The 23,695-nt window shown below is 42.5% G+C and overlaps 1 protein-coding gene across 7 annotated transcripts in view; it reads right to left on the reverse strand.

Annotated features, from left to right (window-relative positions):
- Nucleotides 1–2,398: 2,398 nt before the first annotated feature.
- The window catches only part of Lyzl6 (lysozyme-like 6), a 48,434-nt gene continuing 27,137 nt past the window's right edge, over nucleotides 2,399–23,695 (reverse strand). For 4 of the 7 annotated variants that reach the window (XM_013503532.1, XM_005402553.2, XM_013503531.1 and 1 more), the window contains 5 exons: nucleotides 14,990–15,242; nucleotides 5,842–6,055; nucleotides 4,844–5,002; nucleotides 3,854–3,932; nucleotides 2,402–2,738 (listed from right to left, as the gene is read on the reverse strand). In XM_013503532.1, the coding sequence (XP_013358986.1) occupies nucleotides 2,669–2,738; nucleotides 3,854–3,932; nucleotides 4,844–5,002; nucleotides 5,842–6,055; nucleotides 14,990–15,055 (588 nt within the window). In that variant the 5' untranslated portion in view covers nucleotides 15,056–15,242 and the 3' untranslated portion in view covers nucleotides 2,402–2,668. Of the gene's footprint in view, nucleotides 2,739–3,848; nucleotides 3,933–4,815; nucleotides 5,003–5,841; nucleotides 6,056–8,038; nucleotides 8,206–14,989; nucleotides 15,243–23,695 lie in introns of those variants that run through there. The other 3 variants (XM_005402554.2, XM_005402556.1, XM_013503533.1) reach the window with 3 other exon arrangements.

Raw genomic sequence — 23,695 nt, forward strand, 5'->3', positions numbered from 1 at the left:
AAGATAGAAGAGGAGTAAAGACCCAGGCTCTTCCTTGATAAAAGTCACAGTCAGTCAAAGGTAAGATCAGAAGACCAAGGATCTTGTTCTCCATGACTAATTGAGACAGACAAGACACACTTAGCTCTCTCATTTTCTCCCTTTCTTCTCTTTGCTTTCCCTTGCACCTAATGGACTGGTTTGTTTCAGTGTCCTCCCTGTGTATCAAACCTCCATTTTCCACTTCAACATGGGACAGGGGCACCTGTGGAGGGCAGCATTCACAGACAGGCGCGTGAGAGCAGCATTCTTTGCATATGTAGTTACCACAGTCGGAAAGTGGAGAGAAGCCAGAATGAACATATACATCTACTTTTCAGGGAATGTAGAGGCGCAGAAATTATTACTTGGCTATTCTACAGAGGAAAACATTCTTGAGCTTATTGATGGTCACTGTGATACCAAGACTAGACCCAAAATGAAGAGAAAGAGTTATTGAAAAGACTGAAAATAGAATTGGCTACTCAATCAACATCTTGTTTCTGACAGAGGACTTTAGAGGCCAGTGCTGAGGAGGAAATGGATGAGCATGGAGCTGCAGTGGTCAGAGCTGCCAGTGTGAGGTCAACAGACATTAAGAAAATTTACTACAGCCTCGTCATATTCTGCAGTGAACTGTAACTGCCTGCCTCAACATAGAGGAGGATTTCTAAAAAAGATCAGGCTGCCTCTAGTGTCTAGTTTTATCTCATAGTAAAAGTAACTTGCTTATACATACAAATATATGTGTGCAGTGAAAAATAAAACATTTCAAGATGCTTTATATCCAGAAATTATTTGAGATTATAACTTTATCTTTTATTGAGGGCAAAGCGTAGTTAACAGAAAAACTTGCCAAAATACAGATCAATTATGTTGTTTAGCATCATATACCAAAACTGAAAGCTAGTTTTGAGAAATTATTCAGAAGCTGTATTATTTTAAAAGTTGGAAGTACTTCAGAAGTATTCCTAATATTAATTCATTCCCCCGTGAAATTGTGAGTTAAAAGCTTACAATAGCTTCATTTCATAACTCTCCCTGTATACAAAAGACAGACATGTTTCTTTCTCCTCCAAAAGAGCAAAGTTGGGGAAGAAAACTTAACTTGAGTCCTGACCAATGAAGTATCTGTTACTCAAGAAGAAACTTGCTAGTGATGTAGCAGCCACAGCAAACACATGCCTTATCAGTTTAAAAGATAGGGGCTGGGGATTTAGCTCAGCAGCACAGCACCTGCCTGGTAAGCTGAAGGTCATGAGTTCAATTCCCAGTACCAGAAAAAAAAAAAAAAAAAAAAGATACACTTCATATAACAGCTATAATGGAAATGTGGTTCTTAATGTTTAACCAATATCTTAATCCTGCCATTGTTATCATCACAGATATTATAGTTAGTTGCCTTTCTAACTATATCACAGCATAGTTTGAAAATATATATATTGCTATCTATTATTTTTAAATGATTTTACTTAAAGCAGTCTGTGACACCAAGGAGAGCCCTAAGACATAGTATGTTCCTCTGAAACAGATGTGAGAAATGTAAATTTTATGACAGCATTATTTGTCCTGGTTCAGTTCTACTATTTCAGGTCAACTTCATGTTGTGAATTAGAAAAGCATTGTCTTCTCTCAAAAAATGTTTTGTGAAGAGATGCTAAAATAGAGAATGCTTATTTCAAATACTCTTTATGAAACATTAAAATTAAAAGCTGGCTATCTTCGGTTTTAATTTTTTTGACATGGTACCAGCCTGTGAAATCCTAAAGTCTGGAAACCACCAGTTAGTCAAAATTCTTACAACTGAAGTAGTTAAGGTCTAAGATGCAGGCATACATGGCCCAGGACAATACGTCAGTTTGGTCAAACACTGTTGACGGTGGCTAAGTACAGGATATCCCTCCCTTTTTGGCCTTTGCCTTGATTTTAAGTGGTTCTACTCCACATCAGCACTTTCTAGGCAGAGAATCTTTTCCAGAGAAGCTTTTGAGCACCTAGATTCTAGCCCATCTCCTCAGAGTAACCCAAAATGAATGGCACCGGGGCAGCATTTCTCTATCCCATCCTACTTTCCCTACCTTGGTACCGCTCAGTACCAGACCTGTAGCCATACCCATGAACTACTTTTGAGCTTTCTCTTTCACTTCAAAAATCATCATCTTTGGGAAAATTACTCAGTTCTTGATATTGTTTCAAACCAATGACCATAGATTCTATTTTATGCATTGTGATGTTTGTGGATATCTCTGCTTGTTTGCCTCAATTATGAACACCTAAAGAAAATTGCTATGTTTTGTCTTCCTTCTTGTAATACCTAACACACTCCTACTACAGTGAGTACCCAAACGTACATCACACTAATAATGAATACATTAACATATTCTTTGCCCAAGGAGTGCTTTAATAAATAAAAATAATAGATATTTATTGTGATCCTCTTGGTTGTAAATGACAGGAACAAGAGCATAGGGCCTGTATGGGTACAAGGAGAAAGCCTAAGAAAGGCATCTGTCCCTGGGACTCTAGTCAGTTCTACTTGTGAATGAGAAGGGAAAGAAAGTAACGCCAAGTGGAAGAAGCAAGAGGAAGAAAAGAATCCCCAAATGAGGACACGGGTTCTGGATGAGTCCCAGTGGCCCTGTAACCTGCTTCATCCCAGACGGCAGCCTGTCATCCAGTAGGAGAGTGGCCGGTCTGCACAGTGCATCCTCCATCTCACCCTGTGGAGGAAAAAGACATGGCTCTTGTTGTCACATAGTAGTGTCTTCACACACTTCACCCAGTCCTGGTGAGTCTCCCTGCAGAGGAATGTCCACACCGCCTTCATTACTGTCTTCTTCTGGGTCCTTCAGATTTCCCTCATGTCTGTTACTTGCTCTCTTCCGTAAGCATTCACATTTTCAAATCTGCATATCTCTCTCCCTCCCTCCCTCTCTCCCTCTCTCGGTAGGCAGACTGTTTTATAAGGACTGAGAGTTACTTTTTAAAAATCCCAGGTGCAGTCACAGACACTCTTGCAAAAGGCTAAGACTTAACAATTATCAACGGCCCTTCCTGTATAGTGTTTTGAATCTGCAGAGCTCCCAACTCCTTCTATGCTCAGTCACGTGCAGAGGCACTTGTGGATATTATTTATAGCCCTAGTTTGTAAATATATATGGAAAAGGTAAGTGACCATCTGAATGTTCATTGCTGAAGAATTGAAAGTTTTGAGGGTGTCTGCTCAGCTGATGAGCACCACACTTTTAATAGAAAACATTGCCATTTACAGGGAAAGGGCCCCTGCTGTAATCCTGTTTGTATTTAACTCTTCCCATGCTACAGCTGCTTGGGCTAAGAGGAAACACATGGTCCAAGCTGAACAGATCAGATCCTTTGTCCCACAGCCTCACACTAGGACTGAGCCTAGCCAGACCCTAGGGTTGCTTTGCTCATAAACTTAGGCACCTATAGTTTATGGACTGCAGGCAGAGGAAGCACCAACAGAAGCAGAGACCTGCTCTGGGAAGCTTCTGAGTTTCCCACATTGGTTCTGTTCAGTTCCATCCCTGAAGCTCAGCCCAGTGGGCTCGGTGAGATACCACCTCCTCTCAGAATAAATTCCCCTTGGCTAGCCCAAATGGCTTTCTGTTACTGCAGCCAAAAGGGTTTGATTTAATACAATATCAGAGAAAGAACCAAACCTAGGTTTTCTAACTCTGAGTCCAAAGCTCATCTACATTTTTCTAGACTGCTACAAGTGAGTGCCCAGGATGCCCTTCCTACTGCCCTTCTCTGTCATATATTGCTTCTTGGAGATCTGCCAACTAACTGGGTCCCAGTGTATCACCCTCACCAGTTCTTCATCCCCCCTGATCCAGACATAATCATCTTAGCGCAGCTGATGGAGGCGAGAAGGTTGGGCCTCAGCACATCTGGAAGGGAGGAAAAGAACACCCATGAGAACACAGAGGATTACTCCAGAAACAGAGGCCAACTCCAGGCCTTCTTGCACAGGACCTGCTGCTCAGCCCTCACTCAGCATTTTCCAGGTCAGAAAAGCCTCACTCCCAAGTGCAGTGAGATAACCTACAATGACTGCTGGCTCTAAGGGGATGGGGGTTGGAGCAAGAGGGGCAGAGGGACTAAGATTTGGGCCTGTCCATACTTTTCTTCCTAGCCAGGGTAGAGGGTGGTCCACCCAAAGTTTATAGTGTTTCTAGGGAGAGGAAATGCCAAAGCAGGCATCCCAGAGGCCAAGATAAAGGCCTGCCTTGGAGAGGGATTTTCAGGCCAAAAGTCCAGGGACATTAGCCAGAGAAGAAAGGAGGAGATGAAGGGCAGAGTCATAGGCCCTGTCAAGCCTCTTGGATCAGCTCTGAAGTGAGGAGACTACACTTGGACTTTGGTCAGACCATTAGCCTAAGTAGTACTCAGTGGTTAGAACTGAGCTTTCAACGTCCTGAGTGGCATTTAGCACCTCGTCTCAGTTTGCTTATTTATACAACAGAGGTTGCAAAGTTTCTGTTGCACAGAAACTGGGATGAAATGAGCTCTGATTGTGAAGTGGCTAATATAGAATATGCTCTCCACCAACTGGCTGCTGTAGCTGCTTTACTACTCCTGGCTGCTCAGAGCCCTTCTGAACCCTCAGGCTCAAGGTATCTGCAGAACTTCCTGCCTGCCTGGGAATGGGGACCACCTGGCTAAGCCTCTGCTCAGTAAAGGAGCCCCTGATTCTCTGAAGTATCCCTCTCCACATGCCCTGGTTGTGGGTAGGCAGAGAGGTCTGTGAGTAGATCTTGTCTCCTCTCTCACCTCTCCCACCCTGGGGCCCTGGCCAGACCTTGACAGTCCATGTGGCAATAGTTTTCCGAGTGACTCTGGTAATCGTTGCACCAATAGTGGCTGTTGATCTGGAAGATTCCGTAGTCAAAGCTGCCATCTGCATTTTCATTTACCTTGGATATGTTGAAGTTGCTTTCCACAAAAGCCAGGCACAACCCTTAGAATAGGAAGAGGAGGGTCATGATTTAGAGAGGATCAAGCTGAGTGGGAAGGAAAATAGCAGAAAGGGAGAAAAGGAGAAGAAAGGAACATGGCCTGATGGCCAGACGAGGCTGGAGAGCTAGAAACACCCATGGCATCTCCTCCCATCCTTTGGTCCATCCATCAATACAGGATCCTTCCTTTCATGCTTTCTGTACTTACTGAGCACCTACTGTGTGCCAGGAATTATGCAAAGCCCAGCAACATCTGGGTCAAACACAGATGTTGCTTTCAATGGGCCTAAAGTGCAAGAATTACAATAGGTACCTTAAAAAAACCACAGTGAAGGATACAAGCAGAAAGTGTCACAAGATAACTGTGCCCAAATTCCACGCAAGAAAGAAATAATCTCTACCACTTGGGAATAGGAAGTCTTTGTACTGACTATTCCTCTGCCCCAAATGTTGTTCCCACAGACATTTGGATGACTGGATATCTCCTTTCATGCAGTGCTGTTTAATGTGGCTTTTCCATCAAGAACAGTGTAATTACCTCTGCTTTATTCTTTGTCAAGCATTTATCAGCCCCAGCAGTACTCTGTGTGTGTGTGTGTGTGTGTGTGTGTGTGTGTGTTACCCTAGGATGTGAACACTATGAAAGGAGGAACTTTGCCTTTAGAGCTATAAACAGTTCTTGGTAGATAATTATCCAATGAGTAGGAGTGTTGGGGAAGACATCTTGCGGGGTGTGCTTTTTTGAACTTGTCTTTAAAGAATGATGGGAGAAAAGGAAGGTGGCTCCTAGGCATGCATAGGAGAGGAGGAGAAGGGGAGGGGCCAAAGACATGGCACTCACAGTCACTCAGGGAGTAGCCCTCAAATCCATCCAACTGCTCCTCATGCAGGATCTTGGCCAAGTCACAGCGTTTGATGATGAAAGCCTGATTTACAACAAGGAGGCAGCTGGCCAAGGAAATGAGCCATACCCGGGCCATCCTCAGAGGGGATAAGGTCCCCAGCAGGGCCCACTGCTCTGGTCTCACAGGCTTCTGCTGGTCTTCCTGGAGAGCCTGGAGAATCAGGAGAGGGCAGACAAATATTTTTCTTCACTTACTCACTGCTCATCACCAACTTTTAATCTCTTTCCTCTTATTATTTTAGAATATTTTATCACAGAAAAGTTTAAACATTTACCAAAGAAAAGTAAATCTTTTTTTATATACCCATTTTCCAGTTTCAATAGTTAAAAGCCAAGGCCAATCTGGTTTCATCTGCAGATCCACTTGCAATGGACACCAGTGGAGAGTGGCATTGGGTTATGGTGGAGAATGAGTTTGGCAAAAGAGACTGACGAAAGCCATGCTTCACCAACATGTCTACATGCACATTTGAACATGTGCTTCCAGAAAAAGAGCCAGGTCATTGGGTGCTGATCCCCAACCCCACACCTCCAGACTCTAGGCACACAACTTTCCCTGAGGGGCTACTCTGCTTCATGCAGTTCCTGATGGGCTGATTATTATAGGTCCTACCTTTTTGCTTCTACTCAAAAGTATATATCAGAAAGCAAGTGACAATGGTTTGGTGTAGGAATAACCTTCATTTTATGAGTGTGTTGTGTATGTGTGTATGTGTGTGTGTGTGGTGAAAATCAGGGCTTTGGATTCACATTGTCTGCTTTCAAAGGCTAGAGCATTGTGTGACTAGGCAACACATTTAACCTTGCTGGGCCTCATCTATAAAGTGAAATATACTAATACCTACATAATAGGAATGACAGGATGATTATATAAAATAATAAATGCTCACATTTTGGTTTCACATTCCCCACACAATGGAACTGGGACTTCCTGGAATACGGCAAGTCCTTCAGCAAGAGCAGGAAAGGGATTATCTTATAGATAATTCTAGATTATCTTCCTGAACCATAAATTAAGGAAATGCTCAAAATATGGATTGGGGCAGTCAAATCAACATAAGAACTACATCAAAAGGATATCAGCTGACCAAATCTGGAACAATATTTTTGTAGCAGCTTTATTGAGATATTAGGCACAACATATATTGGTTCATTTAAAATGTACAAACAAAATCTTTGCTGAGTTGTACAACTATCACCACAGTGAATTTTAAAACACTTTCCCCAAGTAAACCCAAATTTCCCCAGAACGAAACACTGTACCATTCACATTTTGCAGTCATTATAGATTGGTCTGAACAAGAATCGTCAGTGGGTGCTAAACTTCAAGAGGCAGGAAGGAGGAAGACCTGGACATGTACGTGTTCTCAGAGTCTCCCTACAGGTCTCTTAGCTGTTGCCCAGGGAAAATAGTAATTATATAGTGGAGGAGCCAGACAGGGTTTTGACTGTGCAGTCAAAATTCACTTCATCGGTGAGTACACGGGGACATTGTGCTTCCAGGTATGATGCCCTGAGAAGGACATAATACCTCTTATGTACTCTTCTGGCCAAGGATAATACTCTGGCTCTAACCTGAGGAAGCAAAACCAAACTGGTGGGACAATCTCCCAAGTAACTGGCCTGTATTCTTCAAAATGGTCAATACAGTGAAAAAACCTGGGGCTACTTTTGTCACAGAGGTGGCTGTCTTTCCCCTTAAACAGAGGTGTTGCTGAGGGCAAAGGCCCAGAGTCCTCCACCCTGCCCCTGGGTGCCCGGCAGCTGAAGCATGACAAGATGGCCTCTTTGGTGGGCTGGCTTCCTGTCTGCGCACTTCTGTCTTTTCATTCCACACCAGCCTGAGCTTGGGGACATTCTTTTGTGTTCTCACTGCCCTCCATCCTAAGGTTGTCAGATTTAGCAAATAAAATGACTGTACCTGTTTAGAATTTCAGGCAACAACAAATGACTGTTTAGTGTGTATTGCACACACAACTATACTGCTTGGTCTCAGCAGGTTCCCTCAGAGTTGATGTCTCTGAGCCTCGGGAAGCCAGGTGCTCCAACTCTGCCCATTTAAGACCCTCTGGGGATCCTCTTGGGGAAGACAGTGGTGCTAGTGCCTGTGTCCCCAGGCCCCTTGGAAGCTTACCTTTCTCCCATCCCTCTTTGGGCCCAGATCCCAGTCAGCCCAGGACTTTCTTGAGGATCTGTAGAACAAAGCGGTTTGAGGCAGGGACCTCCCCCTCTTCACCACTCACTCCAGCTGTGCCCAACTAATGGCTCCTCTTATTCTAAAGAAGGCTAGAGTGCTGGGCTACCCCGGCCTTCTGGAACCCTGGCTTTGTGACATCATCACTCTAATACACTGGTTTGAAGCCTGGAAACTGGCCAAGCTTCAGGGAGAAATGGCAGGCGGGTTTGGAATATGAAAAGACAAATATGAGGGAGATCTCTTGGAAGTACAGGGTTCAGACTGCAAACTCCCTTCCCTTCTGGGAATGAGACCATCTTTGGAGAACTTCTCCCACCCAATGTTGGTGGGGGTTGCTGGTCACAGGATCTTGTCCTCAGGCAACAGGATGTTTGCGCCCCAGTGCTAGAATTTGAATTGGATCCCTTTGGGGCAGCACAACTTCTCACAGGAGGCCCATGGGTACAGGCCAGAGCTAGCAGTTTAAATTTGTATGGATATAGCTCATGTGAGAGATGAGGCTTCCATGGAAAGGAAGCAGTCTGTGTCTGAGTCTAGTCCCAAATCCAGCCCTTTCAGGACCTAAATATAACCTGCAATTTCAAACTCAATAAATGTCGCTTCTTGCACGAACAAATTTGAACTGGGTTTCTATCACTTGAACTGGCATCTACCTATTGTAATTAGATTAACTTTCTTTGGAACGGTGACCTTAAAGCAGAAATCCTGACCTAACTGCAGCCACTTTGTCCAATAAAGCTGCAGCCATTCTGTTCTCTGCCACTGAACTCAGCTAAATCCTATGATTTGTTGTCACACGGAAACTTCTGTCAATGTACTAAGAACAACTTTGCTACATACAGCTGTGCTCACCACAAGATACCCATTGTACCATGGCCCTCAGCTATGCTTATCTTAGTGTTTTGTAACTCCCACTTGCCACCCTATAAAAAAGACAAACTTTCTGTAATCAGCACCTCAGACTTTGGAAACTACTCCTCTGGGGTCCACCAGCATTTCTTTCTTCTTCTGAGCTCCTGGCTACTGTTGATTCAACTTTCCCACAACAGTTTCTGGTGTATTGGGCTGGGAAACAAGAGAAGACAGCTATAGCCCTACATGGTCCTTGCTGTGGTCGTGGAGGCAGGTCTCCCCCGCTCCATATCCCAGCAGCATTCTGACAGTAGGCAAGCCCCTCTTTGTTTAGAGGTCTCCTCTGCAGCCTCTGGGATGCCAAGTGGGTAGGGTATCCCACCTGCATTGTCAGCTCTAAAAGAGACTGAAACAAAACCGTCAGGAATTCTGAATCATGGTAAGGCCACCCTGAGTTCTTCTGGTAGTTAGACCTGTCCCAGTAGACAAAAGAGGAGCTTGATCACTTCCTAGTTAGTTTCTGTTTTCCAGGTGAAAGGTGGAGTGTTTTAACCTCTAAATGAATGTGTGAGTGAATGTATGCCACCCTTGCCAAATCCAGCTGCTTTGGACGTTCTTTTGTGTAGTTCTACAGCTTCAGCTATGGAGTTCAAGTGGGCTTATCCTGTGAGTATGTAGTCTGCAGTATGACTCAAAAACAACTCACATCTCTGTAATGGGATCACTGACCTGACCTGGGATCCGAGCTGCACATATTGCCAAAACAGACCTTCATCACCAAGAGGGAAGCAGCCAGGCAGCATCTGCCTGGTTCTCTATCAAAGAGGGCACCCCACCTTTGTCTGTTACATCTCCAAACAAGGAAACACCACATACACGTAGAAAGCCAGAATGGGATCTAATCAGTCAAAACCTACAGTTCTGGAATGTAGCCTAAAGAATTTTTAAAAGGGCTTTTCTGGAGACTATGGAGTTAAAATAAAGCCAAACCAGCTCCAAGATCTCTGTGAAATCAGCTGGCTGAGACTCAGTCCAACTTGGCCCCCTGAGAGACATTAGCTAAAAGAGAAATCAGCTGCGTCTGGGACACAGTGATGGAGGCAGGGACAGAAGACCATCCAGACCAATTTCCCCACATTGACTACTGGCTAAATTTGGTTCTGAATCTCCTGTCTGCTGCCTGTGCCTGGCCAGTGCTCTGCTGAGTCCACACACCACACTGCCAAGCTGTGGCTTTTGGCAGACAAGTTCCTCCCCAACTGCAGCCTTGAAACCCATTGACTATCTCCAGATGAGGCCCCCAACCTCAGCCATTTCTCCTACCCTACCACTTCAACTCCTTCCAGTCTGGTAGCCGACCATGCCCTCTGGCCAAAGATCAATATTCAAGATATAAAGGTTATGGATACTGGAAGAAGAAATGCCCATTCAAACAAAGAGATAAAGATGCTCAAAAACCCCAACCTGGATCAGATGACAATACTTTCATTGGTCTGATAGGCTCAGACTAGGCCAGACCTAGCTCCCTTCTTCAGCTGGGCCCCTGAAAGCCCACAGTCCACATCCGCATGGGGGCCAACCTATGACTTTCCTTTCAACAGTGGAGCAAAACACTCTGTAATTAACCAGCCTATTGCTCCTCTGTCAGAAAACAAGTTATCATCATTGGGACAACTGGTACTCCTGCCTCTCCCCTTCTGCCAGGCACAAACTTGCAGCCTTGGAGGACATGAAATCACACATGAGCTCTTCTATTTGCTGGAATCCCAATCCCACTCCTGTGGAGAGACAGCCTATCCAAGTTAGGGGCCACCATCACCTTCTCCCTGGGACAGTCTGTTTCTCTGTTCCTTCCAGCTCCACAACCATATTTCCTGCTTGCCATCATGGTCCCACTAGAGATAGACAGAGAGAGAAAGAGAGAGAGAGAGAGAGAGAGAGAGAGAGAGAGAGAGAGAGAGAGAGAGAGAGAGAGAGAGAACCAACCCAGAAGTACTTAAGACTCTCTTTCCCCAAGTTTGGGCTAAAGACTCTCCTCTTGGACTGGCCCGCAACCACCCACCTCTGATTGTAAAACTCCATCACAGGGCAACCCCCATCTACATCAAACAATACCCTATGCCATGTATTTCTGTGTGTAGAAATTTAACAAAAAGAAGTCAAATTTTTCAGTGACATACACAGATGATCACTGTATATTATATAAGTGGAAAAAAAAGCAGATTATCTATGAGTGTGAGTCATTGAAAATTCATCTACAATAGTGACACTGATGCCTCTGATGCCAACTATTGATGCCCACTCTGGAGTGAATTTAATTGATCTGGGATGGGGCTGGGTTTGGGGATTTTTTAAAAACTCCCCACACAGCTCCAAGGGGCAACTGAGTTTAAAAACTAATATGCTACAGCATTTTCCAATACAGGACTTGCATTCCATTTGCCAAAGTGGTGCACTATAATTTGATAATCTCTCCCCTTGAACATTTAGTTTGGTTCCATTAGCCATAATTTACAGAGCCCTGCTGGAAACAATGTGACGTGAGTCTCCTTTAAAGCTAAACCTTCTAGTATGGCATGATCATTTTCATCTGGCAGTGGTTTATATCATTTATTTTTAGGAGTAGAACCCATCTTCAAATGAAGCTTTATAAAATTCATATAAACAGGTATTTGTTAGCATAAATATATTTTTTAAATTGAAATATACAGGAGCTGAACCCTGTACATCTTCAGGAACCTCAGTGAGCTGCCCCTGTGCCTCCCCGACCCGTATGTAAGGCAGGTGGAGCCCCGGACACCTTCTGGGGCCTCAATGGCCACTTCCTGCACTGTCACATACCCGCGGGAGCTGGGCTGAACCCTGGACATCTTCAGGAACCCTGATGAGCTGGCCCTGAGCCTCCCCAACCAGCGTGTGAGGCAGGTGGAGCCCTGGACACCTTCTGGAGCCTCAGTGGCCACTTCCATCACCACCTGCACCCCCATGGGAGCCAAGCTGACCCCCAGACAGACTCAGTGGCCTTGAGGACTCTACCCTCACCCCTCCCATACTGTGTGGGAATCAGGCTGGGTCCTGGGCAACATATGAAGCCTCAGTGACCACAACCTGCACCCCCCTACCCTTGTGGAAGCCAGGCTGAACCCCAGGCAGCTTCAGGAACTCCAGTGAGCCTCCCCTGCCCCTTTCCCACCAACATGGGAGCCAACTGAATGCCAGAAACTTTCAGGAGCATCTACAACCCCACCTTGCCCCCACACACCAGCACAGGAGCCACGCTGAGAACTGAGGACCTTTGGATTCCTGCCCTGCCACTCCCACACCATCGTGGGAGTGAGGCTGAGCTCCAGGAAACCTCTGGATCTTCAAAAATGACAAAACAAAGGAGCAAAATGCAATCTCAGACCTCTACCCCATCCAGAACAAATCCAGGAGACATCAACACAGAAGAGCCTGGAAGTCATACACCTCAAATCTCTGAAATGATAGCAACTAAAGTAAAGAAACAACTCCATCAGGCCATAGAAGACATCAGATCAGAAATGTACATATGTAAGTATTCTGAGCCTGTGCAAGGGAAGGGCACAATGGTGTGAGTGCTACACCCACTCGAGGGCACATAGCTTCCTTACAATATAAGGGAGGAAAAGAGGCTTGCTCTCCCCTTTTGCTCTTGCTGCTTTATAGACAGCCCTTCTCAGTAAGACATCATCATGGCCCAGGAAGTTTATATGTGTAATCTCATGAAAAATTATTGGGATCCTAGTGGGTTAATACCAATCCACCACTTCCACCGCAACCCATGGCAAGAATAAAGACAGAAAGGCATATTTGAAGTTATGGGAAGCCAAGGGGTCCTAAGTCCAGCCACAATGATGGCCATCCAGATCAAAGGCCTTGACCCAAAGCTGAACCTGGGATCTATTCATTTATGAAGAAGGGAGTGGCTTGAGGATGAGAGACTGTGAGAATGGTGGGAAGTAGGTGAACGCCCTGAGCCGGGATAGGTAGGAGGCCTGAAATCACCTCTGCAAATGCGGAGAGAAGGATATGCAAAAAGAGTAATCTGCATAATACAAATGAGATAGTATCTAATGTTTTGGGATCAGTGCTTCAGCTCTGATGTGTAAAGTTTCAAGCCCCAGGAAATCCACGTGGAGCACTGGCTCAACATTCCACATCATCCTGGCTCATGGGGGAATAACGGAGGTTCTGGGGAAACATGTCTGCTGTCTTCAAAGACTACCATCAGCACCTTGGCTAGACAAATATGCACTGCTTACAGCCGATTGAAGGGATAAAGAAAGGGTCCTCGCCAGCTCTGTACACATCAATACATGGAAATAGGGTCAGGCTCAGCTAAAATGGAGACAATTTCTCCTCTTTCAAGGAGAGTCGCCAAGGTGGTCCTCCACTCTGCTTTTGCTGTCTTTTGCTGCCTTGAACTATTGCCCCTGTGCCATGTCACCCTGCCTTGGAGCCAGCTGGTTATAGACTGAAACCTTCATGAACTGTGGCTAAACAAATCTTTCCTTCCTTAATTTTGGTGCTGGGTTTTTGTCTCAGCAGTGAAAGAAAAAGACAGACAGTTAATAACATTGCGTGAATTATCTAAAACTTAGAGAAGCATAATGGTTATACAATTAGAGGTTCCAGGGGTGGGGAATGGCAGAATGCAAAAGCAAAGTCTGAAAAATTACACAATGGGAGATGAGAAGGAGAAGAGAGAAGTGATACAAAAGAGCCTATTAGAGAGTGGAAGGATACTGATATAATTAGCTAAAGATAACAAAATAAGAAAAATAGAAGCTAAAAGAAACAAGGGAGGAAAGAAGAATAAAAAATAATATGGAGAATAATAAAAATATTAAAAGAAAAAATTAAAAGGAAAAAGAGGGGGGAAAAGATAAATAAGGAAGTAGGGTAAAGGAAAATTCCCCAATTCCAACAAATCAATGAAGAAGAAATAGGAAAGAAAAAAAGTCAAAACACAGGAAAAAAAATTTTTTCTCTGTATTTTTGAATGAGTGATTTTCTTCCTGAAACCACAATTTTGGGGTCTAGAAATTCTCAGTTTCCTTCACCCAGCCTTACAGCATGTGGGTTTATGAGGTGCCTCCTACCCATTCCAGAGGGCTGTCTGTTCACTGTGTGTTGTGGCAATGCCCACACCGAGACATGTCCTCACTCACATGGATGAGGAAGGCAGTCAGAACCAGATCTGTGCTCTAGGGAGCAGGTGAAGCTGGAAATCAATCACACATGTGGAGCTAAGACAAAGCTGGCAGAGATCACCGGGAGCTCCTCCAGATATGTAAACGAGCTGTTCCAGCTTGCAAACTAGTTGCAAACTCTCTAGGCAGAGAGGTTGAAATTGACATCAACCTCCTGAGTGTATAAATAAATACTCTACAGTTCTTGGACAGTTCCTTTTCTCCCATCTGGAGAGAGGGCTCCACCTGAACCCCGGCTTTGTCTCTTGTCTTTATTTCTCCATCCTCTCACCATTTTTCCCTGGGAACATCAAGAGATGCATGTGACACTGAACAAAGGCAGTAAATAGGGCAAGAGCTCAAGTACTCACTGCCAGCACTTTCAGACCCAGCACAACTCAAACTGAGCCTGGTCTCCCAGCACAGAGGATGGGGCTTATGCCCTTCCCAGCAGAAGTGTGAACTCCTCAGGGAGTCTTTTTCCAGCCTATTCTCTCTCAGTGGATATCTCACCCAGGCACTATAGGAGAGTAACTGTAGGAATCCTGAAGTATAGTAAAGCCATACCCCAACTGTTCATACTCCTAGATTCAAACAATCACCCTCTTCACAAAATGGTGCCCAGCCAAGCACTCCCAGGCAATATGGTGGACACTTGTGCTCTGATCCCTACTGGCTGTTTTCCTGCCATGTGGAAAGAGTTCCTGTGGAGTAAAACCCCTTGCTGGCCTTTCAGATCACAAATACCATGGGCTCCACTGGAAGCCTACACTACCAGCCAAATCCACTACCACCATTTCTCTCTGGAGTCCCCAGCACTCACCTTACTTCTGCAGAGCAGGATTCCTTCCCCACAAGCAGTGAGCCAGAAACCAGGGAGACAATCCATGGTGTTGTGTTTTCTTTCCTGCCTTGTGATCTGTCTTTCAAACTGCTCTGCAGCTTTTTCCTGTCAGTTCTTTCACAGTTCCTGGTGATTTACTTCTCTTTTTTTCTTCCAAAATTTGTTATTTTCTAATGTTTGGATTCTGGATCTCAGGATGAATTTTGCTGCCACTTCACCATCTTGAAAACCACTGTAGGGAGTTTTAGAACAAGAAAAATTCTGATTTGACCCTTGTTAACTTTATTTCTTTATTTCAGTTTATAACTTTATTTCAGACCATTCTGACTACAGATCCACTGAAAAGACTATAGATGCTAGGAGTAAAGAACTTAAAGATTCAATTCAAGCTGTGGAGATGAAAGCCCAAGGGTTCCATAGGCAATATACCCAAGATTCAAAACAACCAACAGTAGCAAGTGAACAGGGGGGAGGATGCCTGCAGCTCAGTGGTAGAGCGCTTGCCTAGCAAATGTGAGGCCCTCAGCTCTATCCCCAGTGCCAAAGGAAAGAAGAAAAAAGTAAAGGAAGGAAGGTAGAAAGGAAAGAAGGTATAAAGGAAGGAAGGGAAGAGACCAAGAAAAGAGACACAAAGACAGAGAGAGAGACAGAGAAACCAAAAAGATTAGCTCTGCCTTGCAAATTGCCCCAAATTCCCCTTTTTTCCAGTGTTGTAAATTTGTTGAAAAAAGGGAGTATCTGACAAGATGAAAGTTGTTAGTTATTTCAAGGATATTCCCCCAGAAGAGAAAAAAATGCAGGCCTTGAATGATGAAGACTCTACTAGGCAGTACCCTGCCAGCCCATTGTCCCTTGCACTTATTTTCCTCTCCATAAAATATGTTTTGAGTAGCTGACTTCCCCGAAATGGTGTCAGAGAGGAGTACACCACTCCATCACCTCAGAGCTGACTCTCAGATAGTCCTCAGTTCCTTCCCACCAAATCTTATCACCTGAATATTGGCCTTCAAGCAGCCAGCAGACAGACGTGAGTTCCTTAGAGTTTTCACAACTACCAGTTGCAGAGTCTGACAGAAGTTGTGGAGAGATGTTATATGACTAGCAGTAAAATAGGTAATGAATAAGTACAAGTACTAGTACAAAGGGTACTAGTACACAGTTATTAAAGAAGTAGGAAAATCAAGTTAGTATTTACTGTTAACTATACACCAGGCACTGTTTTAGAAGAAGTTTTTGCATTGTTAATTAATCCAGCCTTGCAACTTTCTGAGGATGTTGTGGGCATTATAATAATTATTCCCATTTTAGTGATGTATAAGTATGTTAAATAATGGTCCAAGGTCAGCTACAATCAGTATGTGGAAGATTCAGTAAGTGGGGAACCAGCCGAGGCACGAACATGAGTCTTAAACATTGGTCCCCACAGAGAGTGGTGACTCCTCTGCCACAAGAAGTGCTAAATCATCAGATAAAGCTGACACATATATAAAGTGGATGAAAGAACACCTAGGACCCTTGCATCTCTAACAATCAAGAAAATTTAAAGACCTACTATCACCTTATTAGGTTAAAGAAAGCATGGCTTACACCCTAACCTTCCTCAACTAAAATCACAGATAAACCAGGATTGTTTCTTTTGCACTGAACAACAGAAAGACTTCAGCTGGCCTGAAAAAAATATTGGGAGCTCACTTTTACCATGGTACTTGCAGCTGCCAACCAGCAGTTTCAAGCTGATAGTGAACAGCACGGGAGAGGAAATCACATTCCTACAGAGGACACAAAGGCCATTCAAGAGTTAGGACCCTAGAGAGCACTCTCCAGGAAACCTTGTCATCTCCCCTCCCTTCTGGAGAAGATTACCCTCCAGAGTCACTGCTTCCCCTCAGGGCACAGACAGAGGATAACATCAATGGGTTGCAACAATTACTCTGACTTTGACCTAAATGAAGACCCGGGAGACTCCTGTTTCAGAAGAATTTATAACCTGGTGACCAATTCCCCATCTTCTCTATGCTGAAACCCACCCCACCTCCTTGAAGAGGGAAAGAAACTCCTTGACATTAGGACCCATCGAGGACAACTCTGTCCCACATCCATTCCAAGGGTCAGAAACTGGGGCTCCACTCTGCAAACCACGCAGGTCCTGTCTTCTCCACCTCTGCCACACAGGACCAGGATGCCACCCTCCAGCACACCTCACCTGTGAAAGAAATGCAAGCAAGTGCTAGACCGGATCCCTGCAAACCTTCCACTTATGAAAGAAGAGTGAAAACTATGAAGCTAGAACCTTTTTGGGAAAACATCTGATCTTGTGCCCCAGCTGACAGGCTGTGGACACTGGAGAAGAGGTATTTGAGACGGTAACACCAAGCGATAAGGCACAGGCAACTGTATCATATCCATTCCCTCCTTTGACCCTCACAGAGATTGCACCAGGTAAGTAGACTCTAAGTTTTGCCCAGTGAATTTTAGACTCAGCTGATCCCTTCATTATCCATATTTTTGCACCTCTCAGTTCCTCTCCCTCATGCTATGAGAGGCTTCTTAGCTTTTTCCCCAGTGTTTCTCCAGAAATCATCTCTCCCTTTAACAAGAGTGAAACAACCTTGTGGATCTACATTGTGACATTGCTGTGCTTAAATACCTCACACATCTTTAATTCTTTGCACAGATTACACCAACCATTTCTCCTTTTCTGGTGCAACTTTTTTTTTCATTCTTCAATTCTTTTTTTAATCACCTGCCATTATCCTTGCAGCAAATTTTCAGTCAAAATCTTCCCACATTTATTTGGCACTTAATGTATATGCTCAAATGCCTGTGTTCACATTAAATAAAATGCTGACTATCTCTATTATCAGAAAGGGATAGGGAACTCACATCCACACTGCTAATTCTTGGTGTCAAATGAGGGAAGTATAAAATCCTTGGATTGGACTAAATCTTCCACAACACAGAATCCAAACTTCTTTGCCAGGGTGATTTATTCTTAGTCTCTGGCTTTTCCTGTACTCTTGCTCTGGATAGAACACAGGCTTCCCTTACATTATTCTCCAGCGTCTGATCTCTTTGACGTTGATATTTCCTCTAGGATAAGGAACTTGGACTCTTTGTATTAACTGATGGGTAGAGAGGGAGTGATTTTAATGCAATTTGCATTGAAGGGGGAAAGAAATTCCTTGACATTAGGACCCATCCAGGACAACTCTTTGTTCCACATCCATTCCAAGGGTCAGAAACTGGGGCTCCACTCCACCCCATATCTACATATTACAAACATATTTCTTTAATCCACTAAACAAACATCTATACAAACAAGTCTGCTTCAAACAAGAGAATTGAGATGAGGCAAACAGTAGTTGCTAGACAGGGTTACAAGATTGGAGTCAATTAATTGAATGAATAAATAGTTTATAATATGTTTGCTGGTTAATGGGAAAGAGCTGGGGTTGAAGTAGATACTAGAGAGAAGAAATACAGGAGCTGAAGAAATGGAAGGAGTGAAATAGCTGAGAAAATAGAAAAGAATAAGCATGTAAGCAGACGAGATCAATGTACATTTTTGTGAGTCCTTGGCAAAAAGAAAAAGGATAGAGTTATGTATGTGGAGACGATATACTGCAAAAACACTGAGGAATATTTTTGCACAACATATTCCTTCAAGTTCAACTTAGGGAAGAGTGAATCGGCATCTGAGCCTTCTGCACAATATTCCTGTAGGTGAGCTGGAGGACAGTGACAAAAGTTGGATGGACTTTGTCTTAGTTACTTCTCTCTCATTGCTGAGACAAAATACCCAACGCCCAAAATGAAGGAAGGAAAGGTTAATTTAGCTTACAGTTTGTAGAGGTTTCAGTCCATACTTGGCTGGCTCCAAGGCAGAAGATAGCAAAGCAACAAGAGCAAAGGGGGAAATGGCGGCAAGCAGCTTCTTTCCCTGCCTTACCTTGTAAACAGGCTACCCCCACCTAAGGGGTGTGTAACTCTCACATAATGTCCATGCGCTCCTCTTCCACAGGCTCAGGATGTATACAAAGTAAGCACCCTGGCTTCCTGCTGAGTCACTGAGCCAAACCTCTAGACTCCCCAAGTTGACACAATGTATCAACCATAACAGGTTTCCATAGAAAATGGAGAGGCTTGTCAAAGACTTCTAAAGGTCTAAAAAGAATTGAGCATCATAGATTTTAGTGCCAAGTTTATGTAATTTCTCCAATATCCCCTGGCCACTCTGGAAGGAGCAAGGAAAAGAATGGACACATGGTTTGAGGACTATTTGGATAAGGATGTAGGATAATCCCTTTTCATGAGGATGAAAGTGACATAATGAGACTGGTTACCTGAGATGCAACAGAAATATTAAGAAACTAGAGATCACCATGTGTTGAAGAGCAAGTGTACACAAAGTACATAAACTGGAGGAGAAGCCTTGAACAATGAAATAGCATTTTAGCAAAAGATTGTTGGAAGATACCCCTACTTTTCCCACTTACTATTTTACTTTCTATAACCTAAATCTTTTTTTCCATTGACCTTATCTCACTTACATGATGTGAGGCATGAATACCTCACCCACTATAAATAAACCCCCTTTAGTCACAATTTCTTTGCAAAGCACTTTCTCTTTGCCTCCTACCTTCAGTGGAACTTCACCTTGAGCAACCAACTCCATAGCTATATTATGAACAAAACTATGACCAGACATGTGAAATCTTATTGAACATTGAATTCATTTATTAAACTATTGCTAAATTTTCAGAACACCATATAAAAAACAAAAAACGCTCATCATGTAGATTTAATAAGTAGAACATTAATTCATTTGCTCTGATTCCTTACAATAAGAGCTGATCAAAAAAGTGTGTAAATTTTTTAGATTATTACAGTACAAAATGCATTACCATTAATCCTTCTCAAAACGTTCTGTCTTGCTTCAAACCTACTTATCCGTCATTCTTATCCACTTTCTAAAGCAGTTCTGAAAGTAGACTATCGTTAGTATCTTTACAAGGTGTCAACAAAACTATGGTGAATGCTGCTACCAAGTGCCCCTGAGCAGAAAAGCGGCTGATAAAAACACTATGGTGATGGAAAGGCAGGCTTTATGCTATCACAGTACACTGCGTCCTCATCTACCTTATTCACGCAGTCTGGCACCCTGTGCCTCGTGGGTCTTTGCCAAGTCAAAATGACCATAAAATTTAAATGCTTTGAATGAATTCAGGACACAGAGGCAGCCAAGAACCTAAGCCATAATGAAAGAGGACTTTCAGAACTGCTTCCGAAAGTAGCAAGAATGATGGTAGAAGTGTCTTTGAAGTAAGGAGACAGTATTTTGAGGGATATCAATGACAATATGTCTTTTACTAGAACAAAGTTTTAAATGTATGCATTCACCATATTTTTATCACACCTTGTAAAATTACATATACACTTGAAATTCTTCATTTCTACCTAAAATTTTATTTGGCTGAATCTCACCCCAGAGATAACTACTATTGCATCACTTATGTTACTTACAAGTGTACTATGCAATGTTAAATTTTCTATGTATTGTGTTGTGCTGTATATGTATTTTCTAGCCATTTTGTATCACATTATTTTGCCCACTTTATCTGTGTGAATTCATTCTAAAATCTGTTGAGCAGAATCCATGAATAAGAAGGCAGCACAGTTTGTCTATCTATTCCTCCATGCGTAGAACATTTCTAAGTTTCCTGTGTGACAACACACATCTCTGTGCATGTGTTCTTGAGTCCATGTGCAGGGGTCTCTCCAGGGGCTGATAGGGAAGCAGAATTGCTATGTTGAAGGTGGATGACGTTCAGCTTTCCCTAGATATAGACAAATTGTTTGCCAAATGCCAGTACTAATTTCTTTCCACCATTTGAAATTATCAAACTTTTATACTTCAAGTATTCCAAGATATAAGATATTGAATTAAATTTTATGTTTAATTTAAACAGCTTTTAAAATTTTTCCTCATTTGTTATCCCAATTTCTTCTCCATGACTGACCTTTTTATGTCTATTTCCCCTTATTTCCTGTTGCATTTTTGGTGCTTTTCTTCTCAGTGTGCAGGATGTCTCTGCATTTTGATAGTTAATCCTTTATGGAATATGTGTGCAGAAAATTCCTTTTTCAATGCACGGTCTCTCTTTCCCTTTTCTATGATATCTTTTTTATACAATGGTTTCAAGGTAGTTTAATATTGTAAGATTTTTCTTATGTTTGGTATATTTTCTGCCTACTTAAACACATCAGCTTCCATCCTGATGTCATACACATCTTTCCTGTTATTTTCCTCTAACTTTTTGGAAGTTTTTATTTTCATAATTAATACTTTAGAATCAGAGACCTAGCCAAGATCCCCAGCTGTCTGTATGAGGGGTATGGTAAAAGGATGAAATAAGAAAGAGAGACAAATTTAGTAATGCATGTAGAGAGGCTAGGAAGTCAATGCCTCAGGATGGGCAGAGACATAGACACTTCAAACCAATCACTATTTATATATACAATGATAGGAAGAGCTAGCAGAAGATTCAAAATCGGTGGAAGACTCAGAGGTAGATGACTCAGTGGGCAGCTTGTAATTCTGGGATGACTCAAGAGGGCGGAGATGATCCCATGCTAAGAAGGATCTTGCCCTGGACTGTTTTTTAATCTTAGTGGGTTTAGTTTAGTTTTAGTGGGTGGGAAAGGATGGCCCATCCTTAAAGAGTTAATGGGAAATCTCAAAAAGGTGATACTGATAATCCCCACCTCTGTTATCTCTTAGGGAAGTATGCAAAATTAGCCATTATGAATTTGCGATCCCCAGCACTTTAGGAATTATTCCTGTATTATTTTTCATATTTAGGTAACCAGATTTCCTATGACCCTTTGCTAAATAGTCCATTTATTTTCCTGTCTACTGATGAACCAATTCATATCGTATACCACCTTCTAATGCTTAATCTGTCTCTCTCTGGGGGCTCTCCAGTCTGTTACAGGGGTCTATGTCAGTACCAATACAGTCTTTGAATTACCAAAGGAAACTATTTTTATACTTGATGGAACAATTCCTTCCTCCATATTTTCCTTCCTCATTTCGTCTTAGTTAGGATGTTTGCTAAATTCTATGTTCAAGAGAAATTTCTGGTATTTGGATTGGGTTTTCCTTGAATTTAGAAATTAACTGGAAGAGAATTAATTTCTGCCTTGAGGCTCTTTAATAATATTATTGGTGATAACCCCATTTTCTTTTCTTCTACTTTATTAAACTTTCTTATTTTCTGAAACCAGCTTTGCACACTTTTGTTAGAATTTTCTCTAACTTCCTCAAACTTTGTTATTTTGCATGAGACAGCTTTTTGGACATTATATTTTCTAATTTAATTTTACTTAATTATAATAACACTGTTAATTTTTTACATATTAGTTTCTAAAAACAAATGTGCTAAAAAATCTCAGTTTATCTGGAAATTCTCGTTGATTGTATTTGTAGATAATCATATTTTCTGTGACTTCTACACTTTTGTTTTTTTCCTTCCAATTCTTACATGAAAAAGATTTTTCAGGTCCCTTCTCAAAAATAGTGCAATATTTAAACTGTTTTATACAGAGACTATGGCTCTGCATGCTTCATGAATATCTGTAGCCACATCCCTTTTGCCAAAGGGCCCTGCACCAGCCCTTAGGGCCTGCCTTATTCCCGATTTTAAATGTGAAGTGCCACCACAGTATTGGCTGTGACTTACAATTCTTGCCCTGGGTTTTTTGTTTCTCAAACCAATGTATGGCCATATCTTTCTTTTGAGTTTTGTTACATGTTTTGGTGTGTGTCTTTTTACTTGCATGTTTAATCTGTGATGTCTGAGATTCTAATAACAGTGGAACTATCAACATCAGCTTAGTCTGATGTTGCTAAGAACCCCATCTTTGAAATCTTACATTCCCACATCATATGCGCTAAGCATGACCTCTGAGCCCTCCAGGTTTACTGAGCCCTTTGAAACCTGAGGTATTTGATTCTCTATGAACAAGAGGAAGGGTATCTTAAGAGACAAATTCAAAGTTCTTCAGGTATAGAGATGAAAAAGTACACCATAAATGAATATGACAAAGATAAGTAGACCTACATACTGTCCCTTACCTATCATTCACATATTAGTGTAAAAAAACACTGAGAAATGGAGATAGAATTAATTAAAGATTGAATACATTTTTGTATAAATCTTGTTTAGAAAAACTAGGGAATTAATTGTGATATCCTGGGTTAATGTAACAAATGGATCCCAAAATGTAAAATGACTTAGAGTAAAAGATCACTCTCTCTTATGTCCAAGTGGCTGCATTTTGTTATAAATGCCTCTTCTGGATGTGAAGAAGTAGGGATACAGTCTCATCCTACCATATGACTCCCATAATCCTGTTCAGTTTCACTGACATTTTATATACTAGGCACAAGGGAGGGTGTGTGAAGGTAGCCCAGAATTGTAACACATAGGTGAATTGTATAGCTCTCAGTCACATGATCCTACCTCACCACAAGGGAGACATGGACATACAGTCTAAGTGCGTGACCATGAAGGAAAGAACAGCATGGATTTTTCCAAGCAGCTAATATTCTTTGACATAATTAGTATACCTATTATGCAAGATGGATCAAAGAGGAGGGAACCTGTGGTGAAGGAGTTAATG

The sequence above is a fragment of the Chinchilla lanigera genome, unplaced genomic scaffold, assembly GCF_000276665.1.
Source record: "Chinchilla lanigera isolate Chin_1 unplaced genomic scaffold, ChiLan1.0 scaffold00080, whole genome shotgun sequence".
In the NCBI taxonomy this organism is placed as follows: Eukaryota; Metazoa; Chordata; class Mammalia; order Rodentia; family Chinchillidae; genus Chinchilla; species Chinchilla lanigera.